The following is a 25,983-nucleotide window of genomic DNA, read 5'->3' as shown; positions in this document are numbered from 1 at the left end:
GACCAGGAGACCTCCGGGGAAGGCGTGCAGAAGCTGCTGGGTCCCCAGGGGGATGCAGGAGAGAGTCTGGGAGTTGTCAGCACAGAGAGGAGGCGTAGAAGCCACTGGGGGGGTGGTGACACACCCCAGGGAGGGTGTGGGGGCGGACAAAGGCCCAGGAGGAAACTCGAGTGCCCAAGGAGCACGGGGAGAGAGAGGTGTGGGGAAGAGAGGAGCAAGTGTCAGGAAGATGGAAGGGGCCTTGAAGAGTCAGGACAAGAGAGACAAAGGAAACCCTAAGGTGTGGCCACAGGGAGGTCACTGCTGACACAGACAAGGTAGGAGGAAAATCCCAAATGTTGGGATCTTGGAAATGGGTGTGCACCATGCAGCGTAGATAACTCCCGCCATGTTTGGTGGGGGCAAAGAAAAAGTGTGTGGTGAGACAGTGACCCGAGGAGGGCCGGCTTGAAGGGACAGGGTACTCAAGTGAGTGGGGGATTCTGCCAGGCCCCTCACCCAATGAGACAGGATAGGGAGATGTGAGGAGAGTGGGGGGCTGTCGGGGTGAGACTCGGAACTGGATATTGAGTCTCCTTAGTCCAATGTGAGACATCACAGAGAGGACGTGGAGGAGGCTGGAGGCCCTGGTGGGAACCTGGGGACTTAGATCCTGAATTGGGATGACAGGGATGGATGGCCCATGGTCCCTGGGAGCTGAGACCAGCACTGACGGGTGCTGAGGACCCTGGGACCTAGTTCCAAGAGGCGGCTGTGTGTTTGGGGTAGAGGCTTTGAACCCAGAATCCTGAAAAGGGGAGCAGGAGTGGCCTTCCTGGGTGGGGCCAGAGTGGACAGGGCAGTCAAACCAGCCAGACAGCAAACAGAAGGCCAGGATGTGCAGAAGTGCCCACGCTGGCAGAGGGCAGGTGGGGAGCAACCAGCCTGGTAGGAGTGGGTCCCCCAGGACAGGCAGGCTCCCTGGCAGAGGGGTCCCGAAGCTGTGCTCTGCCAGGGAATGTCCCAGAGTCCTCTTTAACAACCCCTGGGAATTCTCAAGGGCTAGGGACGTCTCCCCTCCCACCAGGGCCTGCCCCAAGGCCACCCTGACTCTTCGTTGTTGTTTTTGTTGAAGCAGAGTCTGGCTCTGTTGCCCAGGCTGGAGTGCAGGGGCGCCATCATGGTTCACTGCAGCCTCAACCTCCCGGGCTCAAGTGATCCTCCCACCTCAGCCTCCTGACTAGCTGGGATTACAGGCACAGGCCATCATGCCTGGCTATTTTTTGTAGAGATGAGGTTTCTCTGTGTTTCCCAGGCTGGTCTTCAACTCCTAGGCTCAAGCAATCCTCCTACTTTGGCCTCCCAAGTGCTGGGATTACAGGAGTGAGCCACTGCGCCCAACCTACCTTGACTCTTCTCAGACCAGGTATGACCTGTTTTTCCCTCACACCAGATGTTCCCCTCAGGCCAGGCTCAAGTGACCCCTCGTCTTTGGAGACTGCCTTCTCTGGATCTCCCCTATACCCACTCCTGCCCCTCCCCACCCCCTGTGCACACAGAGGAGACGAATACACAGCTACTTCCGGATTATTTTATTCACATGGCTTGGTGGGGTACAGGCACTCCTGCCAGAGAGACAGGAGCAGGCCTCCCCGCCGGCCATGGTCAGTCACCCACCTCCCAGCCCTCTTAGGGTTAGTGCTAGTTATCACACACACAACAGCGAGGGGGTAGAGAAAGGAAGGCAAGAAGGGATCCCCATCTGCCCAGGGGCTTCAGACGGCCGCAGCCTGAGCCCCCTCCATCCTGGCTGGGCCTGGAGCCCCTGTCTCTGAAAACCCCACGCTGGGCAGCCGCACCCGGAACCCACCTTCTTCCTGGTCCCCACTCCCACTCCGGGCCTTGGGGCTTAGGGACACCCTAGGGAAGCGGAACTTGGGTGACTTCTCTCTCACGGGGGACTTGGGGGCTGCATCGCCCTCCTGCCCCCGAGAGGCTTTAGAAGGGGCCGCCAGGCCTACACGTGGCAAGCGGACCCGGACCCGGCCCCGGCGCCCCAAGGCCCCTTCCCCACTGCCCTCTTCCTCCTCCTCCTCCTCGGGGCTGGGGGAGCCTTCCCCAGTCACCATCTCACTTTGGCTGAAGCCCACACGGGGCAGCCTGAGTTTGGGGCTCTTGGCCTTCTCACCCTCCTCGGCCCCCTCCTTGGCCCACGCCAGGCCAAACCGGGGCAGCCGTACCTTGAGCTTGTGTCCAGCCTCCCCCTCCCCGTCTGCCACCTGGTACTCAGCGTGGTTGCCCCCGGGTGGCGAGAGCTCCACGTCGGGCAGTGAGAGGCGGAAGGTACGCTCATCCCCTGGGGGCTGCTCCTGAGCACCCTCGCCCCCCACCCCAGCTCCGGCCCCCAGCGTGGGCAACTTCAGCCTCAGCCCACCCTTGCCTGTGGCCACCTCGCCCGCCTGTGCCTCTCGGCTTAGCCCCACGTCCAGCTCAAGCTGGGGCACTGTCACGGTGGGCATCTTGAAGACACCCTCACCCACCAACAGCTCCCCACCTGCAGCCTGGGCTCCAGGCAGAGACAGGGTCACCTGGGGCACCTGAACCCTGTAGCCTGCTGTGTCCTCTGCTGAAGGGACTGTACTCTCAGCTTGCTGCCCTGGGGTACCCACCTCCCCAAAGCCAGTCAGCTCCACCTGGGGCAGGGAGATGCCCAGCGGAGGCATCCTCAGCCCCGCCTCATGGCCCTCCATGACCGCCTGCCTGGCTGTGGACACCTTCAGGCCTGACAGCTGCATTCCACTGACGGCCACAGCCCCCTCTGCCCTCCCTTCCTCCTGGGCACCCAGTGTGACCAGCTCCACCTCGGGGATCTTAAGCTGCACAGCGGTGGACTCAGCCTTTTCCCCTGGGCTGGCACGCTCACCTTGAACTTCTGCTTCCTTCCCTCGAGCCAGCCCAAAGGAGGGCATCTTCAGCTTGGGCATCTTCACCCTCCCATCCCAGCCCCAGCCCTTGCCCTCCAACTCAGCCATCCCCGGCACTAGTTCTGCTGCCTCAGTGTCCCGGCCTCTGACCCCAAACTTGGGCAGAGCAAACCTGGGCCCCTTGAACTTGAGGTCGGCACCTGCCACCTCTACCTTGCCTGAGGGCAGGTGGGCATCCAGACTGAGCTGTGGGATGGATAGATCGAGGGCAGGCAGCAGGCCTGCCTCCCCAGTCCCTTTGGCCTCAGCCTCAGCCCCCACCCGAGCCTTGGGGAGTGAGATGGCAAACTTGGATACCTTCAGCTTGGTGGCTCGCCCAGCCCCCTCAGCCTCTGCCTTAGCCACCTTTGGCCCCGAGAGTCCAAACTTAGGTAAGGAGAACTTGGAAGAGGGTTTGACTTTCATCTCCATCATCTCCAGCCGCCCTTCCTCAGTTTCCACAGCGGGCAGCTGTGGAGTGACAATTTCAACAGAGGGCACTCGGAAGCCCACTTCCCTGACCCCTGCTGCCACCTCGGGGCCCTCCGCCCGCTCTACCTTGCCCATTTCAGTGGCTGGGACCTGCCCCTCCAGGCCAAGGGCTCCTGGTAGGTCTAGCTCCACTGAGGGCAGAGTGAGAGAGGGGACACCCACATGAGCCTCACCATCCACCTCTGGCTGCAGACAGGGAAGTGTTACCAGCTTCCCTGAGACCTCAGCACCCGCCTCGCCTGGCTTTCCCCGTGATGGGGACTCTGCCCTCCCTAGCTTGGGCATGGTCATCTTGGGCATCTTGAAGCCAAATTCCATCCCTTCTGCCTGCTCTGCCTTGGCGGCCTTTAGCTGCACCTCTGGAGCCCTGGGCAGCTTCACCTCTGGTGCCTTCGGAAGATGCACATCGGGAACCTTCGGTACTTGCATTTCCGGCAGCCGAATCTCTGACACTTTCGGCAGCTGCACCTCAGGGAGGTGCACATCGGGCACGGTCATCTCAGGCACCTTAGGGAGTTTTATCTCTGGGAGCTTCACGTCAGGGACTTTCATTTCGGAGACTTTGGGCAGCTGCACCTCTGGGAGGTGTACATCGGGCACAGCCATTTCGGGCACCTTGGGGAGTTTCATCTCTGAGACTTTTGGCAGCTGCACCTCGGGGAGTCGAACCTCTGGCACAGCCATCTCAGGCATTTTAGGGAGTTTCATCTCTGGGGCTTTCGGCAGCTGCACCTCTGGGAGGTGCACATCGGGCACGGCCATCTCAGGCACCTTCGGGAGTTTCACTTCAGGGAGTTTCATTTCAGGAAGTTTCATCTCAGGCACCTTTGGAAGCTTCATCTCAGGGACTTTCATCTCTGGGACTTTCGGCAGCTGCACCTCTGGAAGCCGCACCTCTGGCACAGCCATCTCTGGCACCTTTGGGAGTTTCATCTCTGACACTTTGGGCAGCTGCACCTCCGGAAGCCGCACCTCTGGCACAACCATCTCTGGCACCTTGGGGAGTTTCATCTCTGACACTTTGGGCAGCTGCACCTCCGGAAGCCGCACCTCCGGCACAGCCATCTCTGGCACCTTTGGGAGTTTCATCTCTGACACTTTGGGCAGCTGCACCTCTGGAAGCCGCACCTCCGGCACAGCCATCTCTGGCACCTTTGGGAGTTTCATCTCTGACACTTTGGGGAGCTCCACCTCTGGGAGTCGAACCTCTGGAAGAGCTGCCTCAGGCACTTTTGGAAGCTTGACCTCAGGAGCCTTGGGGAGCTTCACTTCAGGTCCCTTGGGCACCTTGACCTCAGGCCCTGACACTCCGATGCCAAGGGAGGGCATCTTGATGGTGGGCAGCTTCAGCTTGCTCTCTACAACTTCAGGAGCAGCAGGCCGGGGCTCCAAGAGGGAAAGCCCAAAGGTGGGCATTCGAAGCCTGGGACCTTTCACCCTGGCCTCAGGGATGCCCTTGGCTACCTTGGCCTCAGCAACTTCCTTTGCTCGAGCCCCAAATCGGGGGAAACTGAGGCGGGGCATCTTCAGGGCCACCTCAGGTGCCTCTCCCCGGGCCTCCACCTCCGCACCCGGCAAGGCCAGGTCCACCCCCACAGTCGGTGCTGCCACATCCAGGGTGGGCACCACTACCGACACAGCCCCTTCCCGGGTTTCTAGGCAGGGAAGTGGAGGCAGAGCGGGCAGTGAGGGTAAGGCAGGCAGCTCCACCTGGGGGACCTGAATCCCCACGGCTGGGGCCTCCACAGCAGGCGGAGCCGGGGCTCCGAGCCCAAGGGTTGGTAGGTGGAGGGCAAAGCCACCAGCTGCCTCTGCAGAGGGGGCAGCCTTGGGGGCTGAGACCTGTGGGACACCCACCTCGGCCTCTGGCAGCCGGGGCCCAACCAGCTCCACCTGAGGGGCTGTGAAACGAGCCCCTGCGGCCACCTCGGCCTCCACCTTGGCCTTCCTGGGGGGAGGAGCAGCGGCGGCCAGCCGGGCTGCCTGAGCCTCTTCGGCCACTTCTCGTACACGCAGCCGAGGCAGCTGGAGGCGCCGGCGGGCAGGGGCGGCCGGGACAGGACCCTTGGCAGCCTCAGCTTTGAGGCCCCGGCGCAGGCGGGAGAACTTGGGAAAGGAGAACTCGACGTCAACAGGGGCCAGGTCAGCGGGGACCCCCAGAGCCCCAGGCACCATCTTCTTCTTCTTCACAGGGGACAGACTCTGGATGTTCTGGGGAAAGAGGAGAGAGGCGGGAGGCGGTGGGACAGTGGGAGGCTGGGAGTGGACAGGAAAAGCCCCACCTGGTATTGGACCAGACTGGGGATGCCCTGGGTCAAGTATCTTGTCCCCCAAACATCATCCCCACTTCTTGCCTGCCTTTTCACCATGAGTGCCCAGGAAGGCAGGCAGCCATCTAGAATCTCCAAATGAGTCAACAGGAGTATAGGGACTGGGACCCAAGACTTCTAGGTCCTGATCTGGGATTTTCCCCAACATCCTCATTCTAGAGATGGGGAAGCCGAGGCCCAGGGAGGGAGATAAATTTGTCCAGGGCCACTCAGCAGTAATTGGGCCGCACTCAGGCTGGAATCTGGCTTCCCTGGTTCCAAGTAGCCTGGTCAGGACCCCTAGCAAGCTTGGATCCGATGGTGGGGACGCCTCTCCGAGGTGGGTGAGGGCCCTGGGCTGGGGTGGGTCTGTCCCTCTCCCTGGGGAAGAGTTTGGGGCAGAGAGGAAGGGGCAGAGGGTGGGATTAGCTTGGGTTAGTGACAAGACAGAGGGCAAAGCTGGCCCATGGTGGCCGGGAATGGGGCTCACGGCGCAGAGACCGGATCGCTGGGGCAGTCCAGGGCCGGGGCCGGGCTAAGCACGCGTACCAGCTTGGCCACCTTGGCCCGCGGGCCCTTGATCTCGTAGCCAGACACGGTCCCGGGCCGCAGCGCCAGGTCCCCGGTGGGCACAGTGCGCTTCAGGCAGAAGGAGACTTTGTAAGGCTCGGCGCATTGCAGCAGGCGTAGTGCGTCCTCGTACTTGAAGTTCTCGAAGAACACTCGGGCACTCAGCAGCTGGTCCCCTGCAGGCGAGGTGGAGGTGCGCAGCACGTGGGCATCTCCCGGCTCCACCCGGGCCTAGTTCTGCCCACTTGCGCGGAGGCCCGGCGGTGCGGCCCCGCCCCAAATTTTAGTCTCTCCAGTCCCCAACGCAGGATTGAGTCGCAGTTACGCTAGTCCCTGCCCTATGACCTTATCCCCGCCCCCTGCAATGAACAAAGCCGCGCCCTCTCAGGTCACGCCTGCACCTTGTCGCTCCCCTACCCATCCTTACGTTTCAGATACTGACTTGTTTCTTTTTTTTTTTTTTTTTTTTTTTTTTTGAGGCAGAGTCTCGCTCTGTCGCCCAGACTGGAGTGCAGTGGCGCAATCTCGGCTCACTGCAAGCTCCGCCTCCCGGGTTCCCCCCATTCTCCTGCCTCAGCCTCCCAAGTAGCTGGGACTACAGGCGCCCGCCACCTCGCCCGGCTAGTTTTTGTATTTTTAGTAGAGACAGGGTTTCACCGTGTTAGCCAGGATGGTCTCGATCTCCTGACCTCGTGATCCGCCCGTCTCGGCCTCCCAAAGTGCTGGGATTACAGGCTTGAGCCACCGCGCCCGGCCCTGACTTGTTTTTTTTACCGAGAGAACAGAATCAGAAGGGAACTTCCAGAAGCTCCCACATTGTCTGTTCACCCCCTTTCCCCTGCGGCAACTTACTCCACTCTCCTGTTTCTGGGGATGAACTAACCCCACTCCTAGCTCAGGGCAATCCCTCCACCGCCTTCTCAGGGACATCCTCCAGCAATTCTCTCCTCTTCCCACATCATCAGTTGTCCTTCTCGTCTACATTATTCCCATCAGCATACAAACATTATTATTTCTCCCATAAGAAAGGTTGTCGACTGGGCGCAGTGGCTCACGCCTGTAATCCCAACACTTTGGGAAGACGAGGCGGGCGGATCACGAGGTCAGGAGATTGAGACCATCCTGGCTAACACGGTGAAACCCTGTCTCTGCTAAAAATACAAAAAAAAAAAAAATTAGCTGGGCATGGTAGCGGGAGCCGGTAGTCCCAGCTACCTGTGAGGCTGAGGCAGGAGAATAGCGTGAGCCCGGGAGGTGGAACTTGCAGGGAGGCCAAGCTTGCAGTGAACCGAGATGGCGCCACTGCACTCCAGCCTGGGCGACAGAGCAAGACTCCGTGTCAAAAAAAAAAAAAAAAAGGTTGTCATGGCCTCACTCTCCCGGAGCTCCTGCCCTATTGATCTGTTCACCTTAATAGGCAAAAAGTATTGAGTTCTCCAGTAGCATTGTTACCAGTTCTTCAATCACACCTCTGACCCTACTTTCCCACACACACGTCTGAACTGCTCCTCTCAAGGTCCCAGGCAGTGACCTCTGTGTAGTAAGTTTAAGGGTCAAGTCCCAGGCCTCATCTGCTTAAACCACTCAGCATTTGATCTAACTTCACTCTCTCATACACTTGCTTCCCTTGGCTTCCAAGGTGCCACACCCTCTGGAGCCTCTCTAGGGGCTCCTTGTCAGTCTCCATAGATGTTTGCTTTCTCTCTCCCTGATTTCTTTCTTTCTTTTCTTTTCTTTTATGAACAGTCTCACTATGTTGCCCAGGCTGATGTTACCCAGTCCAGTCTCAAATTCCTAGGTTCAACTGATCCTCCCACCCCAGCCTCCAAAAATGCTGATATTACAGGCGTGAGCCACTATACCCAGCTTTCTTTCCTTCTTTCTTTCTTTCTTCCTTCCTTCCTTCTTTCTTTCTTTTTTGAGATGGAGTTTTACTCTTGTTGCCCAGGCTGGAGTGCAATGGCACGATCCCGGCTCACCACAACCTTTGCCTCCCAGCTTCAAGCGACTTTCCTGGGACCGCAGGCACGCGCCACCACGCCCGGCTAATTGTGTATTTTTAGTAGAGACAGGGTTTCTCCATGTTGGTCAGGCTGGTCTCAAACTCCCTCCTGGGCTCAAGTGATCCTCCCACCTTGGCTTCCCAAAGTGTTGAGATTACAGGTGTGAGCCACCCCATGCTTGACCATACTCTACTGTTAATGCAGCAGTTCAGCACAGTCAATTCATGTTTCTCCTCTGCTCACAGCCCTCACAGAATAAAAGCCAAAGTCCTATAAAGCCCTCTAAAGAGTCCCTACCTCAGGGGATCTGCCCGCCTTGGCCTTCCAAAGCGCTGGGATTACAGGCGTGAGCCACCATGCCCAGCCTCTTTTTTTTTTAAAGACAAGATATCGCTCTTTCACCCAGGCTGTAGCACACTGGTGCAATGACAAATCACCGCAGCCTTGAACTTTCAGCCTCAAGCAATCCTCCTGCATCAGCCTCCTGAGTACCTGCGACTGCAGCCCCATGCCACCACACCCAGCCTCTCTGGCCTCTTAAAGACACACTACCCCAGACCTCAGGACTTGGACCTCCTCTCTGTCTACATGCTCAAGTCACCCCTTGGGAATTCTTGGGAAGCTCATCCAGATTGAGGAGTTTAAAGATCATAAATCTGCTAACAATACCTGAGCATATCTCTGCAGCCCAGCACTCTCTCCTCCACGCTAGACTCACATCCAACATCTCCATCATATCTCCACGTGGGTGTCCAACACCACACCTCTCCTTTAACAGATCCAAACTGCACTCCTGGTCTTCTCCAAATGAGTGCTAGTCTCAGTGTGCTCCTTTTGAGAGACCAGCAACTCCATCCTCAGTCAAAAATCCCTGGATCCAACCTTGACAACTTTCTTTCCCTCATACCTAATATCCAGCCCTCAAAGCTCCTCCTTCAAAATATATCCAGAATCCAGAATATATATATACATACATACCTCCAAAACCTTTTGGTCCTGAGCATCCTCATCTCTTACCTGGATAATCACAGTAGCCACCTTGTTGGTCTCCCTGCTTCTAACCCTGCCCTACTGTTTGATGTTATTGGCTTTGTTTTTGAAACAGGATCTTGCTCTGTTGCCCAAGCTGGAGCGCAGTGGTGTGATCATGGCTCATTGCAGCTTCAATCTCCTGGGCTCAAGCGATCCTCCCAACTTGGCTTCCCAAAGTGCTGAGATTACAGGTGTGAGCCATCCCATGCTTGACCATACTCTACTGTTAATGCAGCAGTTCAGCACAGTCAATTCATGTTTCTCCTCTGCTCACAGCCCTCACAGAATAAAAGCCAAAGTCCTATAAAGCCCTCTAAAAAATGCCCTCCCCTTACCTCTCTGGGCTCCTCTCTTACTTCCCTCTTCACTAACTCAATTGCATAGACACTGGCTTCCTCACTGTTTCTCCTGCAAGCTAGGCATGGTCCCACCTTGGAGCATTTTTGCTAGCTGTTCCCTCTTCCAGATGGCCTCATAGCTTGTTCCCTTATCTCATTTAGCCTTTTCACCCTTTCCAGCCCACCCCATTTTTTTTTTTTTTTTGAGACGGAGTCTCGCTCTGTCGCCCAGGCTGGAGTGCAGTGACCGGATCCCAGCTCACTGCAAGCTCCACCTCCCCGGTTTACGCCATTCTCCTGCCTCAGCCTCCTGAGTAGCTGGGACTACAGGCGCCCGCCACCACGCCCGGCTAATTTTTTGTATGGTTTTTAGTAGAGACGGGGTTTCACCATGTTAGCCAGGATGGTGTCGATCTCCTGACCTTGTGATCCGCCCATCTCGGCCTCCCAAAGTGCTGGGATTTTCACCCAGGCTAGAGTGAAGTGGCACGAACTTGGCTTATTGCAACCTCAAGCAATTCTCCTGCCTCAGCCTCCTGAGTAACTAGGATTATAGGCGCCTGCCACCACATCCAACTAATTTTTGTATTTTTAGTAGAGACAGAGTTCAAGGCCAGTCTGACCTCAGGTGATCTGCCCACCTTGGCCTCCCAAAGTGCTGGGATTACAGGTGTGAGCCACCGCGCCTGGCCAAGCCCACCCCATTTAAAAATGCAGCTGTAGCACATTTTGTCCTCCTGGCAACTGTAGCACTTATTGCTTTCTAATTTACTAGATATTTTACTTAATTTGCTTAAATATGTCTCTCCTCACTGGAATGTAAGCTCCATAAGTACAAGGACTGTTGTTCACTGTTTTATTCACTGCTGTAGCCCAAGCACCTAAGATAATGTCTGAAATAGGGCAGGGCACGGTGGCTCACGCCTGTAATTCCAGCACTTTGGGAGACCGAGGCGGATGGATTATTTGAGGTCAGGAGTTCGAGACCAGTCTGGCCAACATGGTGAAACCCCGTCTGTACTAAAAATACAAAAATTAGCCGGGCATGGTGGCCTGCGCCTGTAATCCCAGCTACTCAGGAGGCTGAGGCAGGAGAATTGCTTGAACCTGGGAGGCGGAGGTGGCAGTGAGCCGAGATCGCACCATTGCACTCCAGCCTGGGCAAGAAGAGACAAACTCCGTCTCAAAATAAATAAATAAAGTCTGAAATAGAAGACACTAATAAATAGTTGTTGCATGAATAAATCACGCCAGCTTCATCTATGTTTCCCAAAACATCCTTCACTTACAAAGCTTCTCTTCCCAACCCCTCCAAGTGACTCACTCCACCCTTTTCTCCTGCCCCAACAACAAAAACATTTACTAGCACTCACGTAGTTAAGCACTATGTGCCACTTAGCTATGTGCTAAGTGTTTTCACATACTGACTCGTTTAATCTACAATACATAATAACCCCATACTAGAATAAGTCCCATTTCAGAGATGAGAAAACTGAGGCACAGAAAGATCACAAGCTAGTAAACGGGGGATGTGGAACTCGCACCCAGACAGTGAACCTCTGGAGTTTGCTGTGAACAGTCAGCAAAGCCCCGCCCCAAGCCCTTAACCCCGCCTCTTGGTCGCCGGTCACGCCTCCATCCCCTGGTCAGTTTCAGCTTCTCTTCGGACCCAAGGCAGATTCCTAACCCCGCCCCCGCAGTTCGACCCCGCCCCATATCCCGGGCCGCCCACCTTCCTGCAGGCTGAGGTTCCTGGCGGCCGGTGAGTCCTCGCGCAGCTCTCGAACGAAGATTCCCTCTTTGCCGCCGCCAGCTACGTTGATGCCGCTGACCCCGGTCTGCGCCTCTGTCTCCACGATAATTTCCACCAACTCCGCCCGCCTCAGCTCCTGCAGAGGGCGGCGAGGTGTAGCGCTGGGGCTCTAGGGCCAGACCTCGCCCAGAGCCCACCATTGCGCTCAACAGTGGCTCATATACATATATTATATACATATATATGTATATATTTATATATATTTAGAGACGGGGCGGGTCTCGCCACATTGCCCAGGCTGGTCTCGAACTCCTCCTCGGCCCAAGCGATCCTCCCGCCTCGGCCTCCCAAAGTGCTGGGATTACAGGCGTGAGCCACCGCGCCCGGCCAGGAGCGGCTGTTCAGCGGGGCTTCAGGGCACACGCCCCTCGGCGCTGCGACGTCGGGACACACCCACTCCGGCCTCTCCCCTTTAAGCAAGCCCGCGGGCGACTGGCTTTCTAGGACCCGCGGAACCGTTAAACAGCTCCGCGGGCCGGCTGGCCTCTCTGAGGCTCTAGAGCTGCAGTCGAAATGGTTTAGGGGAGGAGACGGGATTGTAAGGGGATGGACTGCGTCAGAGTGGTCTGGAGAGAATTTGAGTTGTGATTGAGAGATTGGCCCAGGATCGTGGGGGCGTGGTCAGGTCGGGAGGGCGGGGCTGGGGGTTGGTGCGGGTAGGAGGGGTAGGAGAGCACAGGCCTGGGAGGAAGAGCCGAATGAGGTATAGAAGCGTGCCAAAGATAGGAGTGTGGCCGGAATTTATGGGGGGTTATTTGGAGATGGGATTGGAGACCCATATTATTTTTTTGTTGGGGGGGACAGGGTCTCTCACTCTGTCCCCAGGCTTGAGTGCGGTGTGATCATGGCTCACTGCAGCTTGGACCTCCTAAACTCAAGCAGTCCTTCCGCTCCAGTCTCCCAAGTAGTTGGGAACACAGGCATGCGCCACCATGCCCAGCTAATTTTTAATTTTTATTTTTTAAGAGACAGGGGTCTCACTGTATTGCCCAGGCTGGCCTCAAGAGATCCTCCTGTCTCAGCCTCCCAAAGCGCTGGGATTATAGGCATGAGCCACTGCATCTGGCCCCGAGACCCATATTCTCCAAGCTGGATTGAACTATGGGGGAGGGGCTTTAATTATAGCAGAACAAGAGAATAGTTGAGGATGGGATTCTGAGGAAGGGGCTGGCTGGACCTTCAAGCCGTCTGGGATTCGGGGGACAGGGAGTGGGATTTGCCTCCCTGCAGGCTTGAATGTGTGTGAGAATGTGCTCTATTGTAAATTCAATGACCCGAAGACCTGCGAAACGCCCACAGGAGAGGGAATCCAGTGAAGGGGGTCTGCGTGGGTAATGAATGGGACTGGCAGACATGGCATTCCCGGTATTTACTGTAAATGATGCAGATTGGACCTGGCCCAGAAGCCACTGTGGGATTCACAATAGGGCTTCCCAGAAGAGGCACTGACAAACCTGGATCCTGTCTAGGAATCCAATCTGTTGTGTGTCTTAGGAAGAATCTTACCCTCTCTGGACCTACTTCTCTGCTGCAAAATAGGGTAACATAGGCATACTGGAAGGAGGTTGCAGCAGGGATCTGAGAGGACGCTGTCACTTCCAGTGCATCGGGGCCAGCACGGAGTGGAATTGAGCCCAGGACTTGGAAGGAGAGCAGGTCTAGGCCAGATGCCCCACAGCAGTGGCCCCGAGGGACTAGGGGGCTGAGCAGGGCAGTGTGGTTAAGAAGAGTTGTGGCTGGGGCTGCAGGAAACAGCATGACCACCAAGTACCACCCTTTGGCTCAGCAGGCCCTGGACTCAGCATTTTATGTGCAGGATCTCTTTTTTTTTTTTTTTTTTTTTTTGAGGCAGAGTCTCGCTCTGTCACCCAGGCTGGGAGTGCTATGGCACAATCTGGGCTCACTGCAACTTCCGCCTCCCAGGTTCAAGCGATTCTTCTGCCTCAGCCTCCCGAGTAGCTGGGACTACAGGCACGTGCCACCACGCCCAGCAATTTTTGTATTTTTAGTAGAGGTGGAGTTTCACCATGTTGGCCAGGATGGTCTCGATCTCTTGACTTCATGATCCACCCACCTCGGCCTCCCAGAATGCTGGGATGACAGGCATGAGCCACCGCATCCAGCCTCTTTTTATTTTTAAGAGTCAGAGTCAGGCTGGGCGCGGTGGCTCATGCCTATAATCCCAGCACTTTGGGAGCCCAAGGTGGGAGAATCACCTGAGGTCAGGAGTTTGAGACCAGCCTGGCCAACATGGCAAAACCCCATCTCTACTAAAAGCCCTAAAATTAGCCCAGTGTGGTGGCAGGTGCCTGTAATCCCAGCTACTCAGGCGGCTGAGGCAGGATAATCGCTTGAACCTGGGAGGCAGAGGTTGCAGTGAGTCAAGATTGCACCACTGCACTCTAGCCTGGGTGACAAGAGAAAGACTCCGTCTCAAAAAAAAAAAAAAAAAAAAAGTCGGTTGGAGTCTTGCTGTTTTGCCCAGGATGGTCTCCAATTCCTGGGCTCAAGGGATCCTCTGGCCTCAGCCTCCCAGAGTGTTGGGATTACAGGTGTGAGCCACCGAACCCAGCCTGCAAGATCTCATTTCATCCCCTCCCCACAGCCTTGGGCAGTCACAGAGGCCTAAGGCCCAGAGAGATAAAGTGACTTGCCTAATGCCCTGTAGCAAGTTAAGTGGCTGGGACTCAACCTTAGGTCTGTGACTCCAGAACCCATAGGCCATCCCATAGGCAGAGAACTCCTGGCGCTCTACCTACTGTCTCTCACCCCTAGTATCAGCTTGGCCCCTGTAAGAGTAGACCCGCTCTGTGCCTGGTAGACAGTAAGACACGGTCGATGCCAGTCCACCATCTCAGTAACAGTGACAGCAGCTGCCATTCAAAGAGGCTTCCTCGGCACCAGACTCTGTGCAAATGGCTCAAGCGTGAGTTCTCAGAGGTGGAGATCATTACCTCCCTTTTTTTTTTCTTTAAGACGGAGTCTCGCTGCGACCCCCAAGCTGGAGTGCAATGGTATGATCTCGGCTCACTGCTACCTCCGCTTCCTGGGTTCAAGCGATTTTTCTGCCTCAGCCTCCCGAGTAGCTGGGGCTACAGGCATGCACCATCATGCCCGGCTAATTTTTGTATTTTTAGCAGAGATGGGGTTTCACCATATTGGCCAGGCTGGTCCCAAACTCCTAACCTCAAATGATCCGCCCGCCTTGGCCTCCCAAAGTGCTGAGATTACAGGTGTGAGCCACTGCGCCCGGCCCCATTACCTCCATTTCACTGATAGGGAAACAGAGGCTCAAAGAGGTGAGTTCATCTGCCCAGGGCCACACAGCTGAAGTGGTAGGGTTGGGATTTGAGCCATGGGTCCAAGCCCATGTCCTTAATCCCTACATTATATGCCCTTGTGTTTTTTTGTTTTTGGGGTGTGTGTGTGTGTGTGTGTGTGTGTGTGTGTTTAGACAGGGTCTTTTTTTTTTTTTTTTTTACTTTGTTTTTCTTATTTATTCTTTCCACACAGGAGACTTTAATGCGACAGGATCTTGCTCTTTTACCCAGGCTGGCGGGCAGTGGTTCAATCATATCTCACTGCAACCTCAGCCTCCTGAGTTCAGGTGATTCTCCTACCTCAGCCTCCTGAGTAGCTGGGACTACAGGAATGCGCCACTAAACCTGGCTAATTTTTTTTCCCGGTAGAGACAGGGTCTCCCTATGTTGCCCAGGCTTGTCTCAAACCTCCTAGGCTCTAGCGATCCTCCTGTCTCGGCCTCCCAAAGTGCTGGAATTCCAGGCCTGAGTCACTGCACCTGCATTTACTGCCTCTTCTGATGAAGGGTTTCTGCTGGATTTTCTTTAGCTCCTTATTAACTTAGCTCCTTTATGCACCAATGAATTCACTGCTTTGAGTCTTAGTTTGCGCCAGACACTGCAGTAAGGACATTACATATGTTAATTTTCTTCCCCTCACAGTGACCCATAAAATGGACCCTGTTACTATTTCCATTTCACAGATGGAGAGAATGAGGCACAGAGAGGCCAGAAAGTGCCTCCTTGCTGCCCTAATCTGTGCCTCCCCATTGTCCTCAAGTGCGCCTTGCAGGACACGTGGGCACTCACCTCTGCGCTCCGGCTCCTGGCCTCCATGGCGTTGCTGGGAGGCACCTGCACCCCAGGCTCCTGTGTCCTCTCCCCTTTCTGCTGCAGAACCAGCTTCAGTTCTGCATGGAGCAGCTGCCTCTGAGCCTGCGGGAGGACAGCAGTGGAGGCTTGAGGCCAGGAGGGGATGAGAGGTGGAGGCCATACTTACAGGGAGACAGCAGGGTGGGTATTGGAAGGGGAGAAGGGCCCCACCCCAGCTGTCCTCTCACCGCTGCCTGGGCGCAGGCACTTTCTCCTAACAGGAGCCCAGCCCTAGGTACCGCACAGCTGTCTGTAGGGCTCACGCCCTTCCGCGGGGTTCTTGCTGCCTGCCAGGGAAAGACCAGGACATGAAGCTCTAGGCAGGCGAGGGAGGGGTGGGGAGGGGCATGTGGCACCAGCCAGCACTCACCTGAGGGTCACCTCCAGCTCCTTGGGCCTCCTGGGTCTGGGGCTCTAAGAAGAATAATGAAAGCAGTGTTATTGGCTAACACCCACTGATGGCTTCCTGAGTGCCTTACCCTGCTGTGTTCTGCTGATACCCTATCCCCATCGCGCAGGTGGGAAACTGATCCTCAGAAGACCTTTACCCAGGATGACTCAGCTGGACAACACACAGTAAAGCCAAAACTGACTCTGAGGCTTCTCTGGCAGCAGGGCCCCTGTGCCAAAGATTTTGGCCAACTGAGGGGGCCAAATTCACTAAAAAATAATTGCTTTTTGAGACAGGGTCTAACTCTATTGCCCAGGCTGGAGTGCAGTGGTGCAATCACAGCACACTGCTGCCTCGATCGCTGGGCTCAGGCGATCCTCCCACCTCGGTCTCCTCAGTAGCTGGGACCACAGGTGCAGGCCACAACACCTGGCTACGTGTGTGTTTGTTTGTTTGTTTGTGAGAGAGTTTTGCTCTGTCACCCAGGCTGCAGTGCAATGGCGTGCTCTTGGCTCACTGCAACCACCAACTCCTGGGTTCAAGCCATTCTCCTGACTCAGCCTCCCGAGTAGTTGGGGCTACAGGCATGCACCTTGGGACTACAGGCACGCACCACCATGCCTGGCTAATTTTTGTATTTTTAGTAGAATCGGAGTTTCACCATGTTGGCCAGGCTGGTCTTGAACTCCTGACTGCAAGTGATCTGCCCATCTTGGCCTTCCAAAGTGCTGGAATTACAGGCATGAGCCACCGCACCTGGCAACACCAGGTTAATTTTTAAAATTAATTTATAGAGATGGGGTCTCCCTAGGTTGCCCAAACTGATCTCCAACTCCTGGGCTCATGTATCCTCCTGCCTCAGCCTCCCGACACTATAAAATAATTATAGCCACTCCCATGTACTCCCAGTGAGTAAATCACAGCACCTCTCTATGCTTCAGTTACCTCATCCATAAAATGGAGAGAATAAGAGCTCTTACCTTGCAGGGCTGTTCCGAGGATCAAATGAGTTAATAAGTATAAAGTGCCAGGCACCTAGCAGGTGCTTTATAAATACTTGCTATTATTATTATTTATTTTTTTTGAGACAGAGTCCCACTCTATTGCCCAAGCTGGAGTGAAGTGGTACGAATTCAGCTCACTGCAACCTCTGCTTCCTGGGTTCAAGTGATTCTCCTGCCTCAGCCTCTCGAGTAACTGGGATTACAGGTGCCCACCACCACGCCTGGCTACTTTTTTGTATTTTTAATAGAGCTGGGGTTTCACCATGCTGGCCAGGCTGGTCTCGAACTCCTGACCTCAGGTTATCCACCCGCCTCGGCCTCCCAGAGAGCTGGGATTACAGGCATGAGCCACTGCACCTGTCAGGCCATTATTATTACTAAGAACTTCCTATGGCCTTGACCTTCTGCCAAGCGCCCCACAGGCACCACTGCACGTGGCCCTCAGCACAGCCTTGTGCAATCAGCTACTACTGAGCCCATTACAGAGGAGACAACTGAGGCTGGGGGAAGGGATATCACTAGTCCAGATCACAAATGGTCAAGCCAGGACTTGAACTTGTCTGAAGGCTCCAGCCCTTTATCTGGGTAATAACTGATGGGTACTGAGTGGTTAGTATTTGCCGGTCCCCGTGCTAGAACTTCAGCTTCTATCTCACCTCGGAAAACCCCATTTCCTGAGAGGCCAAAAGAACTTGCTCAAGGCCTCATAGCACAGCCAAAGGAGGCAAAGCTGAAATTCACATGCAGCCATCCGCCAGGCCCATCTGGGAAAATGGAGATGAATACTGTCTCCCCCAGCTCCCGACTCTGGGCTTGTCCCCACAGCCCCCACCTGGCATGCCAACCCGCCAACCCCTATTGCACAGGGAAAGGTCAGGCCTCACGCGGCACATTCCCTCACACAATGGCCCGTCTGCTGTGCTCAGTTGCATTCCGCCCCTGCCCACCCACCCTGGCCACACAATGGCCCTTCATAGCCCATCACTAGGCAGGACGGAGGACATGTGGACCCCTTAACACTCCCACAGCACCCACGCCCCCCCACAGTGTAAGAGGGCTTCTTTCTGCATCTCCTAGGGGTCCTGGTCTCTGTGGCCTTCCTGTGAGGCCCCTGCCCCTTCCAGGCTGAGCCAGGACTTGAACTTGTCTAAAAACTCCAGCGCGGGCTGGGCACGTGGCTCAGGCCTGTAATCCCAACACTTTGGGAGGCTGAGGTGCGTGGATCACGAGGTCAGGGGTTCGAGACCAGCCTGGCCAACATGGCGAAACCCCGTTTCCACTAAAAATACAAAAATTAGACAGGCATGGTGGTGTGCGCCTGTAATCCCAGCTACCCGGGAGGCTGAGGCAGGAGAGTTGCTTGAGCCCGGGAGACAGAGGTTGTGGTAAACTGAGATCGTGCCACTGCACTCCAGCCTGTGCGACAGAGCGAGACTCCATCTCAAAAAAAATAATAAAAATAAAAATAAAAAAAGCTCCAGCGCTTTAACTGGCCAATCATAATAACAACTGATGGGTATTGAGTGGTTAGTAATATTAGCTGGTCCCGCACTGAGACCTTGTCTGCCATGTCTGGGGCATTTCCTCTGAATTGGGCCATGTGCTAGCACCCATAGGCCTCAAAATCACCCTAGATGTGTCTGTTACAGGGGTGGAAACTGAGGCTCACAGAGGGGTCACTCAGCCAGAAAGGGACAGAACTAGGACCCGTGCCTGCCCTTGACCCCTGCTTCACCTTAGTTTGTGTTGGTGGCTCTGCACACTGGGGCAGGAGCTGTGTTGGGTAGGAGGGGGTCAGCGGTACTAGAAGCACACCCAGGCCGGGCGCGGTGGCTCAAGCCTGTAATCCCAGCACTTTGGGAGGCCGAGACGGGCGGATCATGAGGTCAGGAGATCGAGACCATCCTGGCTAATACGGTGAAACCCCGTCTCTACTAAAAAATACAAAAAACTAGCCGGGCGACGAGGCGGGCGCCTGTAGTCCCAGCTACTCGGGAGGCTGAGACAGGAGAATGGCGTGAACCCAGGAGGCGGAGCTTGCAGTGAGCTGAGAGCCGGCCACTGCACTCCAGCCTGGGCGACAGAGCCAGACTCTGTCTCAAAAAAAAAAAAAAAAAAAAAAAAAAAAGAAGCACACCCAGGCCAGGTGCCGGGCCTGGGCCGGGCAGGCGCTTTACATACTTGTGATACCCCATTTAACTGATGAGTCAATGAGAGTTAAGAGACTGGTGATCACGGTGACAGAGTCGAGTCTTGAGCCCGGGTGCGAAAGCGAACTCAGTTCCCTTACCCAGGACTGAGACACAGCACAGAGTCCTGAGCTGGGGGCATGAGAAGCCTGGACCTTGGTGGTGGTAGTGGAGGGGGTCTCCTGGGTCACAAGCTGTCTGTCCCAGGCCCGTGGCTGTGAGGGTCATGCCCGGAGCCTGGCACAGGAAGTTCAGGCGGGGCAGGGACAAGAGAGAGTGCCCTCCTTCTTCGTCCCTCTCTGGGACAGGCACCCAGCCCAGGTTATATTTAGCCCAACTGTGCCCTTCCTGAGCCACGTACCCAGCTCCTGGGGTAAGGTGGGGGCAGCTTCGGAAGGAAACCCACAGAGAGGACTCTTGCGTTCCCACCTCTGCCTATCCCATGAGGGAGGGGAAGGAGGGGTGGGGAGGCTCCTGGCAGGGCGGTCCCTGCCTAGTATTAGGAGCAGATCTACTGGGACCAGGCAGACACTCCAGGTGCCAGCAGCCTATTTCTTGGGCGGTTACTGTGGCGTGACCCTGGCATACGCCAAGAGTTTTCAGAATCCCCAGGGTCCTCATTTCTTGAGCACCTACTATGTGCTAAGTAAGATCCTTCCTGTCTTGGCTCCTTAAATCTTTGTAACATCTCCCTGGAGTGGGTACGACTGAGATATCCATTTCAGATGCGATTCATGCCCTTCAGAGCGGCTGGGAGCGAGGGGTTGTCATTTGGAGGCTGCTGAGGGATCGGCTGAGGGCATTGCCCTTCTGGCCCTCTTTCCCTGGTGACTGCCACCAACTTCACTTGGGAACTCTGCCTGCTCAGAGCCTCAGCTTTCCCCAGCCACCAGCGTGATCTCCCATAGTAATGGGGGTCGGGGGTTGAGCTGACTCATCCAGACCTCTAAACTTTATCCGAGGCCATCTAGGGAGTCAGGGGGAGTTAAGGCGGTGACCTCTGGCTGCCTCAGTTAGTCCCTGCTCCAGCACTTCCCAGGTGTGAGGACTTGGGCAAGATCCTTCATCTCTGGGGCCTCAGTTTCTCCATCTGTAAAATGGAGCCAATAAGAATGGCTTTGAAGATTTGTGAGAGAACAGCGGGTGCTTAGAATATCCCTCGTGTATAGTAAGTGTTTAATTAATATAAACTCGTCTCTGACAGCAATAGGGAGAGTATGGAGGGAGGGGGCTGTGCATCTCACAGTGTTGCACATCCAACCTTTGCTCCTCAGTGGCCCCCACTTTCTCTGCTACCAGAGGGGAGCTTTGGCTGAGAGACAAAACCCAGCTCAGGCACCAGCCTCCCACCAACAGGATCCATGCTGCCTCCCTAGCATCCTACTCCAGGGAACCACCCCAGACAATCTGCCCCAGCTCTGGTGTTTTTTTGTTTGTTTGTTTGTTTTTTGGAGATAGGGTCTTATTCTGTCACTGAGACTGGAGTGCAGAGGTGTCATCACAGCTCACTGCAGCCTCGACCTCCTGGGCCCAACTCATTCTCCCATCTCAGCCTCCAGAGTAGCTGGGACCACAGGCATGCAACACCATACCCAGCTAATTTTAAAAAAAAGAAATTTTTTGGCCGGGCGCGGTGGCTCAAGCCTGTAATCCCAGCACTTTGGGAGGCCGAGACGGGCGGATCACGAGGTCAGGAGATCGAGACCATCCTGGCTAACATGGCGAAACCCCGTCTCTACTAAAAAATACAAAAACTAGCCGGGCGAGGTGGCGGTGCCTGTAGTCCCAGCTACTCAGGAGGCTGAGGCAGGAGAATGGCGTGAACCCGGGAGGCGGAGCTTGCAGTGAGCTGAGATCCGGCCACTGCACTCCAGCCTGGGCGACAGAGTGAGACTCCGTCTTAAAAAAAAAAAAAAAAGAAAGAAAAAAGAAATTTTTTTTTGTAGAGATGGGGCCTCTCTATGTGGCCCAGGCTGGTCTCGAACTCCTGGGCTTAAGCAGTCCTCCCTCCTCGGCCTCCCAAAGTGTTGAGATTATAGGCATGAGCCAACATTCCCGGCTGCCCTAGCTCTTTAAAAGCAGCAACTCATTTATTCTGGTGCCAGCCCTGTGAGGTGGCCTGGGGACATAAGCCCATTTTAGAGATGGGGAAGCAGAGGCACAAAGGATGAAGTATCTTGCCCAAGGCTGCACAGCCAGAAAGGAGAGGAAAGGGGATTTGAACCACTGGCTCCAAAGTCTGTACCTTTCACACACCTACAACACATGGCTTCCTGAGCCCCCAGGCCCCCTCCCAGCACCTCCCGGGACCCTGAACCTCATTCCCACAGTGTCTCAGCCTGGCCAGGGAGGGGACTGGCCGGCTGATCTCTTACCGCTGAGCCTCCAGACACCTCAAGAGCTCCTGGTCCCGTCTGTCAGCCCCAGCCCTAGGCTGGGGGGAAAAAGGAATGGGGAGGGGAAGGAGAGAGAGATCCCAGCCATTGGCTGGGGAGGTGTGACGTCACCAGAGGGTGGGTGGTAGAGAAACAAATATCCCCCTCCTCCAGCTACATCTATCCACAAGCAGTGGGGGCCAAGAGACAGCCACCAGCCGCCTCTCTCTTGCCTGGGCCGAGACCTCTGCCATGAGCTCAGCTTCAGGGATTTGCACATTGACTTCCTCAACTTGGAGAATCAGGACTCCACCCCAGCCCCACCGTTTCCTGGCTCCAGGACCCCGGCCTGGCCAATGGCCTCTACCGTAAACTCCTTCCACTCCCTCTCCCTGTCAACTTGAGTTCAAATCACAGCTCGACCACTTCCTGGCTGGGTGACCTGCCGCCAGTCACAGCTTCTCTCTGTGGATAGTAAGGGTACCTACCTTATGGGGTTGTGGTGAAGATTAAATGAGTCAAAAGAGACTGAAAATGTAAAACAATGCCTGGCACAGAACGAGGGTTACTAATGAGTATTTGGTATTATTTTTCACACAAATTAAGTGGCTAGCTCATCTTGCTGGGGGGTTTTGACCCCTTTTGAGTGAAACTGGGCACAGGGGACCCCCAGTTCTCTGTCTGATGGAGTTACTGTTTAGGGGGACACCTATTATATACTAAGTGCCATGCTCAATGCTCAAGCCCTGCTTTTGAATCAAGGGTATAAAATGGGGTCCTTATGCTCCCCACCCTTTTTTTTTTTTGAGACAAGGTCTTGCTCTGTCGCCCAGGTTGGAGTGCAGTGGTGTGATCATGGCTCACTGCAGCCTCAACCTCCTGGGCTTAAGCAATCCTCCCGACTCAGCCCCCTCAAGTAGCTGGGACTACAGGCATGCACCACCATGCCCAGCTAATTTTTGTATTTTTTGTAGAGATGAAGTTTCACCATGTTGCCCAGGCTGGTCTTGAACTCCTGGGCTCAAGCGATCTTCACACTTCAGCCTCCCATAGTTCTGAGATTACAGGCGTGAGCCACCGTATCTGGCTATGCCCAATTTATAGCTATGTGGCCAGGAGGTGGTGGAGCTGAGGTCCAACCCCTCTTCTCCTGGACCACAAAAATCCTGCTACACTCTTCTGCCCCTTCCACTTTGCAGACAAGAAGGCTCAGAGAAGGTAAGTGACTCTCCCAAGATCACCATAGCAGGTTGTTGGCAGGGGCTCAGATTTGAACCCAGACCTGCCTGACTCCCAAGCCAAGGCTACCAGGCCTCACCCCCATCCCCTAGACCCTGGCCCAGCCCCCAGCCTGCCCTGACTCACCAGACCCCGGGGGGCGGCACAGGGAGCACAGGTACCCCCACATACCACTTGAACCCACCCGGCTGCTGCCTCGGAAGCTCGTCGCTCTCTGAACCCAGGCCCCAAGCCTGGGCTGGGCTGAGGCTGGGGGATTACCCCCAAAGCGCGTGTCAGCAGCTTCTGCCCCATTGTCCAGCCAGGCACAGACACCAAGCCCTGGCCTCCGTCGGCACCGTTGTCCCTCACACCAGCCTGGGTGGTCCCTCTGCAGACCTGTCCCCCATCTCACACCAAGGGGTTGGGGCCTACTTCGGAGGGCATGGGGGACCAGGCCAGGATGGCAGGATCCCGGAATGCTGGGGGCCTCCCTCCCTTCTCTCTGAAATGCCCCCTGCCCACTCTCAGCCACCGAGGAAGGCAGGAATGTGCTGAGCTCTGGGAAATGCCTTCCAGGCCTGGCAGCAACCAAAGGTTGGGGTGTGGCCAGAAGCCAGCCAGAGCCCTCCTCCTGGGAGGGGTAGAAGAGATGGTATGGTCGGGGCTCCCGATGGGCCTGAGGAGACCCTTACCTCGTTGCATTCTCTCTCCTTCATTGATTCACGCAAACGTTCTTTCGTTCCTGTATTCATTCAACAGACACTCACAAGCCCTGTTTAGTGGTAGGTCTTTTGCTGGGCACAGGGGACATCAACAGATCTAACTCCACCCCAGCGGGGAAGGGGCAGACTCAGGAAAGGATCCTGCAGGAGGTGATATCTGCAGTCAAACTGAATTAGTGGGGCGTGGTGGTGGGCACCTGTAATCCCAGTTACTCGAGAGGCTGAGGCAGGAGAATTGCTTAAACCCGGAAGGCAGAGGTTGCAGTGAGCCGAGATTGTGCCATTGCACTCCAGCCTGGGTGACAGAGCGAGCCTCTGTCTCAAAATAATAATAATAATAAATAATAATAAAATGAAGTCAAACTGGAAGATTAAGGAGGAGGGAGCTAAGGAAATAAGGAAGGAAGGGGGTTCCAGGCAGAGGGACAAATGTGGGCAAAGGACGAGGTGAGAAACAGAGCAGGCCTTTATTCACCGTCAGCAAACATTCAGTGAGCACCTGGTCTTGTGTCCAGTCCCAGGCTGGATGGTGCTGGGGACGCAGTGTGACTGGGACAGCTCAGGCCTGCGTCCACACCATTCACAGTCCAGCAGGGAACAAACCCAAAAAGAGGAGGGTTGTGATGGGGCAACCATAGGCAGAGAGGTCAAATTATTGATGGGGAAGTCCAGAAAAGGTGCCTGCCCCAGCCTAGGAAGAGAAATCAGAGAGGGCTTCCCGGAGGAAGTGGCATTTGAGCTTGCACCTGGAAGATATATAGGAGTTAACCCAAAGCCATGGGTGGTGAAGGAATGACAGTGTGTTTCAGGTAGCAGGAACAGCCTGTACAAAGGCCCTTTGGAGAAATGGTTAAGGTGAGAGTGTGAGGGAAAGGTAAGAGGAGGTCCAGGGGTCAGCAGGGCCATGAGGAGGGCCCTGAGGAGCTATTGGAGAGACATAGTATTAATAGCACTGAGCTTTTAGGTACGTGAGGGCAGAAAGAGGCTGAGCTATCAGCCAGGCTAGAGTGGGGAATAAAATCTCCCTCTCTCTGCTCAGGATCAAACAGAAAAGGGAGGCTGGTACATACCATCCCCTCTCTTCCCTTGTCTCAGAGAGCAGAGATCTTTGCTTGTTCTCAGGCTTAGGAGAGAGCATTTAACCTTTTGACATTAAGTAGGACGTTAGCGGTCCGTGTTTTGTAGATACGCTTTATCAGGTTAAGGAAGCTCCTTTCCCTAGTTTGCTGTGAGTTTTTTGTTTTCGTGTTTTTGAGAGATGCAGGTCTCACTATGTTGCCCAGGCTGGCCTCAAGCGATCTTCCTGCCTTGGCCTCCCAAAGTGCTGACATTATAGGTGTGAGCCACTGTGCCAGGCCCTGGCCTGCTGTGAGTTCTTTTCTTTTTTTCTTTTTCTTTTTTTTTTTTTTTGAGACAGAGTTTTCCCTCTCTCGCCCAGACTGGAGAGAAGTGGCATGATCTCGGCTCACTGCAACCTTCGCCCCCTGAGTTCAAGAGATTTTCCTGCCTCAGCCTCCCGAGTAGCTGGGATTACAGGCACCTACCACAATACCCAGCTAATTTTTGTATTTTACACTTGATCTTAGCCAAAAGGCCAAGAAGCAATAATTTTGTATTTTTAGCAGAGATGGGGTTTTGCCATGTTGGCCAGGCTGGTCTGGAACTCCTGACCTCAGGTAATCCACCCGCCTCGGCCTCCCAAACAGCTCGGATTATAGGCAGGAGTCACCACACCTCACCTGTTGTGAGTTTTTATCACGAATGGTGTGTCTCTCTGTGTGTCTCTATCTTTGTATCTCTCTGTTCTCTTTCTCTCTGTCCTTATTCTCTCTGTGTCTTTCCTGGTTTCTTTCTGTCTCATTCTGTCTGTGCATTTCTCTCTCCCTCTCTCTCTCTCTTTGTCGTGCTTTCCCTTACCCGAGGGGGTGTGGCCATGGGAAGCTAAGTTGGGGGTGGCACCGGTGTCCTGGTTCCGGCTGTGGCCACCGCAGTAAACACAGGACATCCTGTGAGGCTAGGGAAGGAGGTGGACGCTTCTCCTCAGGGACCACCCTCTCCGGACCCAGTCTGAGCCAAGCAGGAGCCTTGGCCTGCCCTGCCCGGCCTAGCCACTCCGCCTCACCCAGTCCAGCCAAGGGCCACTGGTGTCTCCCTCGAGCCCACCCTTCACGCCCACCCCCGCACCCCAGTCCTCTCTCCTGAGCTCCTGGCCCAGGGCCCCAGCAGCTCCATGCCTTCCCTTGGGTGTCTCCCCAGCCTCTTGCACCCCCTGGGTCCCTCCCTGGCCTCAGCCCCAACCTCAGACTTGCTTCTCTCCCCAGTTGCCATCATGCTAGGACTGCATACCATAGGTGCTCAATAAGTGTTTTTAAAATTTTGTTTGGTTTGGTTTTTTTGAGATGGAGTCTCG

At 55.3% G+C, this 25,983-nt stretch overlaps 1 protein-coding gene across 1 annotated transcript; it reads right to left on the bottom strand.

Moving 5' to 3' along the window:
* Positions 1-1,554: 1,554 nt before the first annotated feature.
* Positions 1,555-21,753, bottom strand: PRX (periaxin). Its single transcript, XM_010380849.2, has 7 exons — positions 21,631-21,753; positions 16,042-16,085; positions 15,860-15,958; positions 15,609-15,734; positions 11,419-11,575; positions 6,293-6,489; positions 1,555-5,645 (listed from the first exon to the last, which is right to left on the bottom strand). Exons 4-7 carry the CDS (start codon positions 15,633-15,635, stop codon positions 1,755-1,757), a joined length of 4,272 nt encoding a protein of 1,423 aa, XP_010379151.2. The 5' UTR covers positions 15,636-15,734; positions 15,860-15,958; positions 16,042-16,085; positions 21,631-21,753; the 3' UTR covers positions 1,555-1,754.
* Between the last annotated feature and the right edge of the window lie 4,230 nt (positions 21,754-25,983).

The sequence above is a fragment of the Rhinopithecus roxellana genome, chromosome 12 (assembly GCF_007565055.1).
Source record: "Rhinopithecus roxellana isolate Shanxi Qingling chromosome 12, ASM756505v1, whole genome shotgun sequence".
NCBI classification, from domain to species: Eukaryota; Metazoa; Chordata; class Mammalia; order Primates; family Cercopithecidae; genus Rhinopithecus; species Rhinopithecus roxellana.
This window is presented reverse-complemented; position numbering and strand designations above follow the sequence as displayed.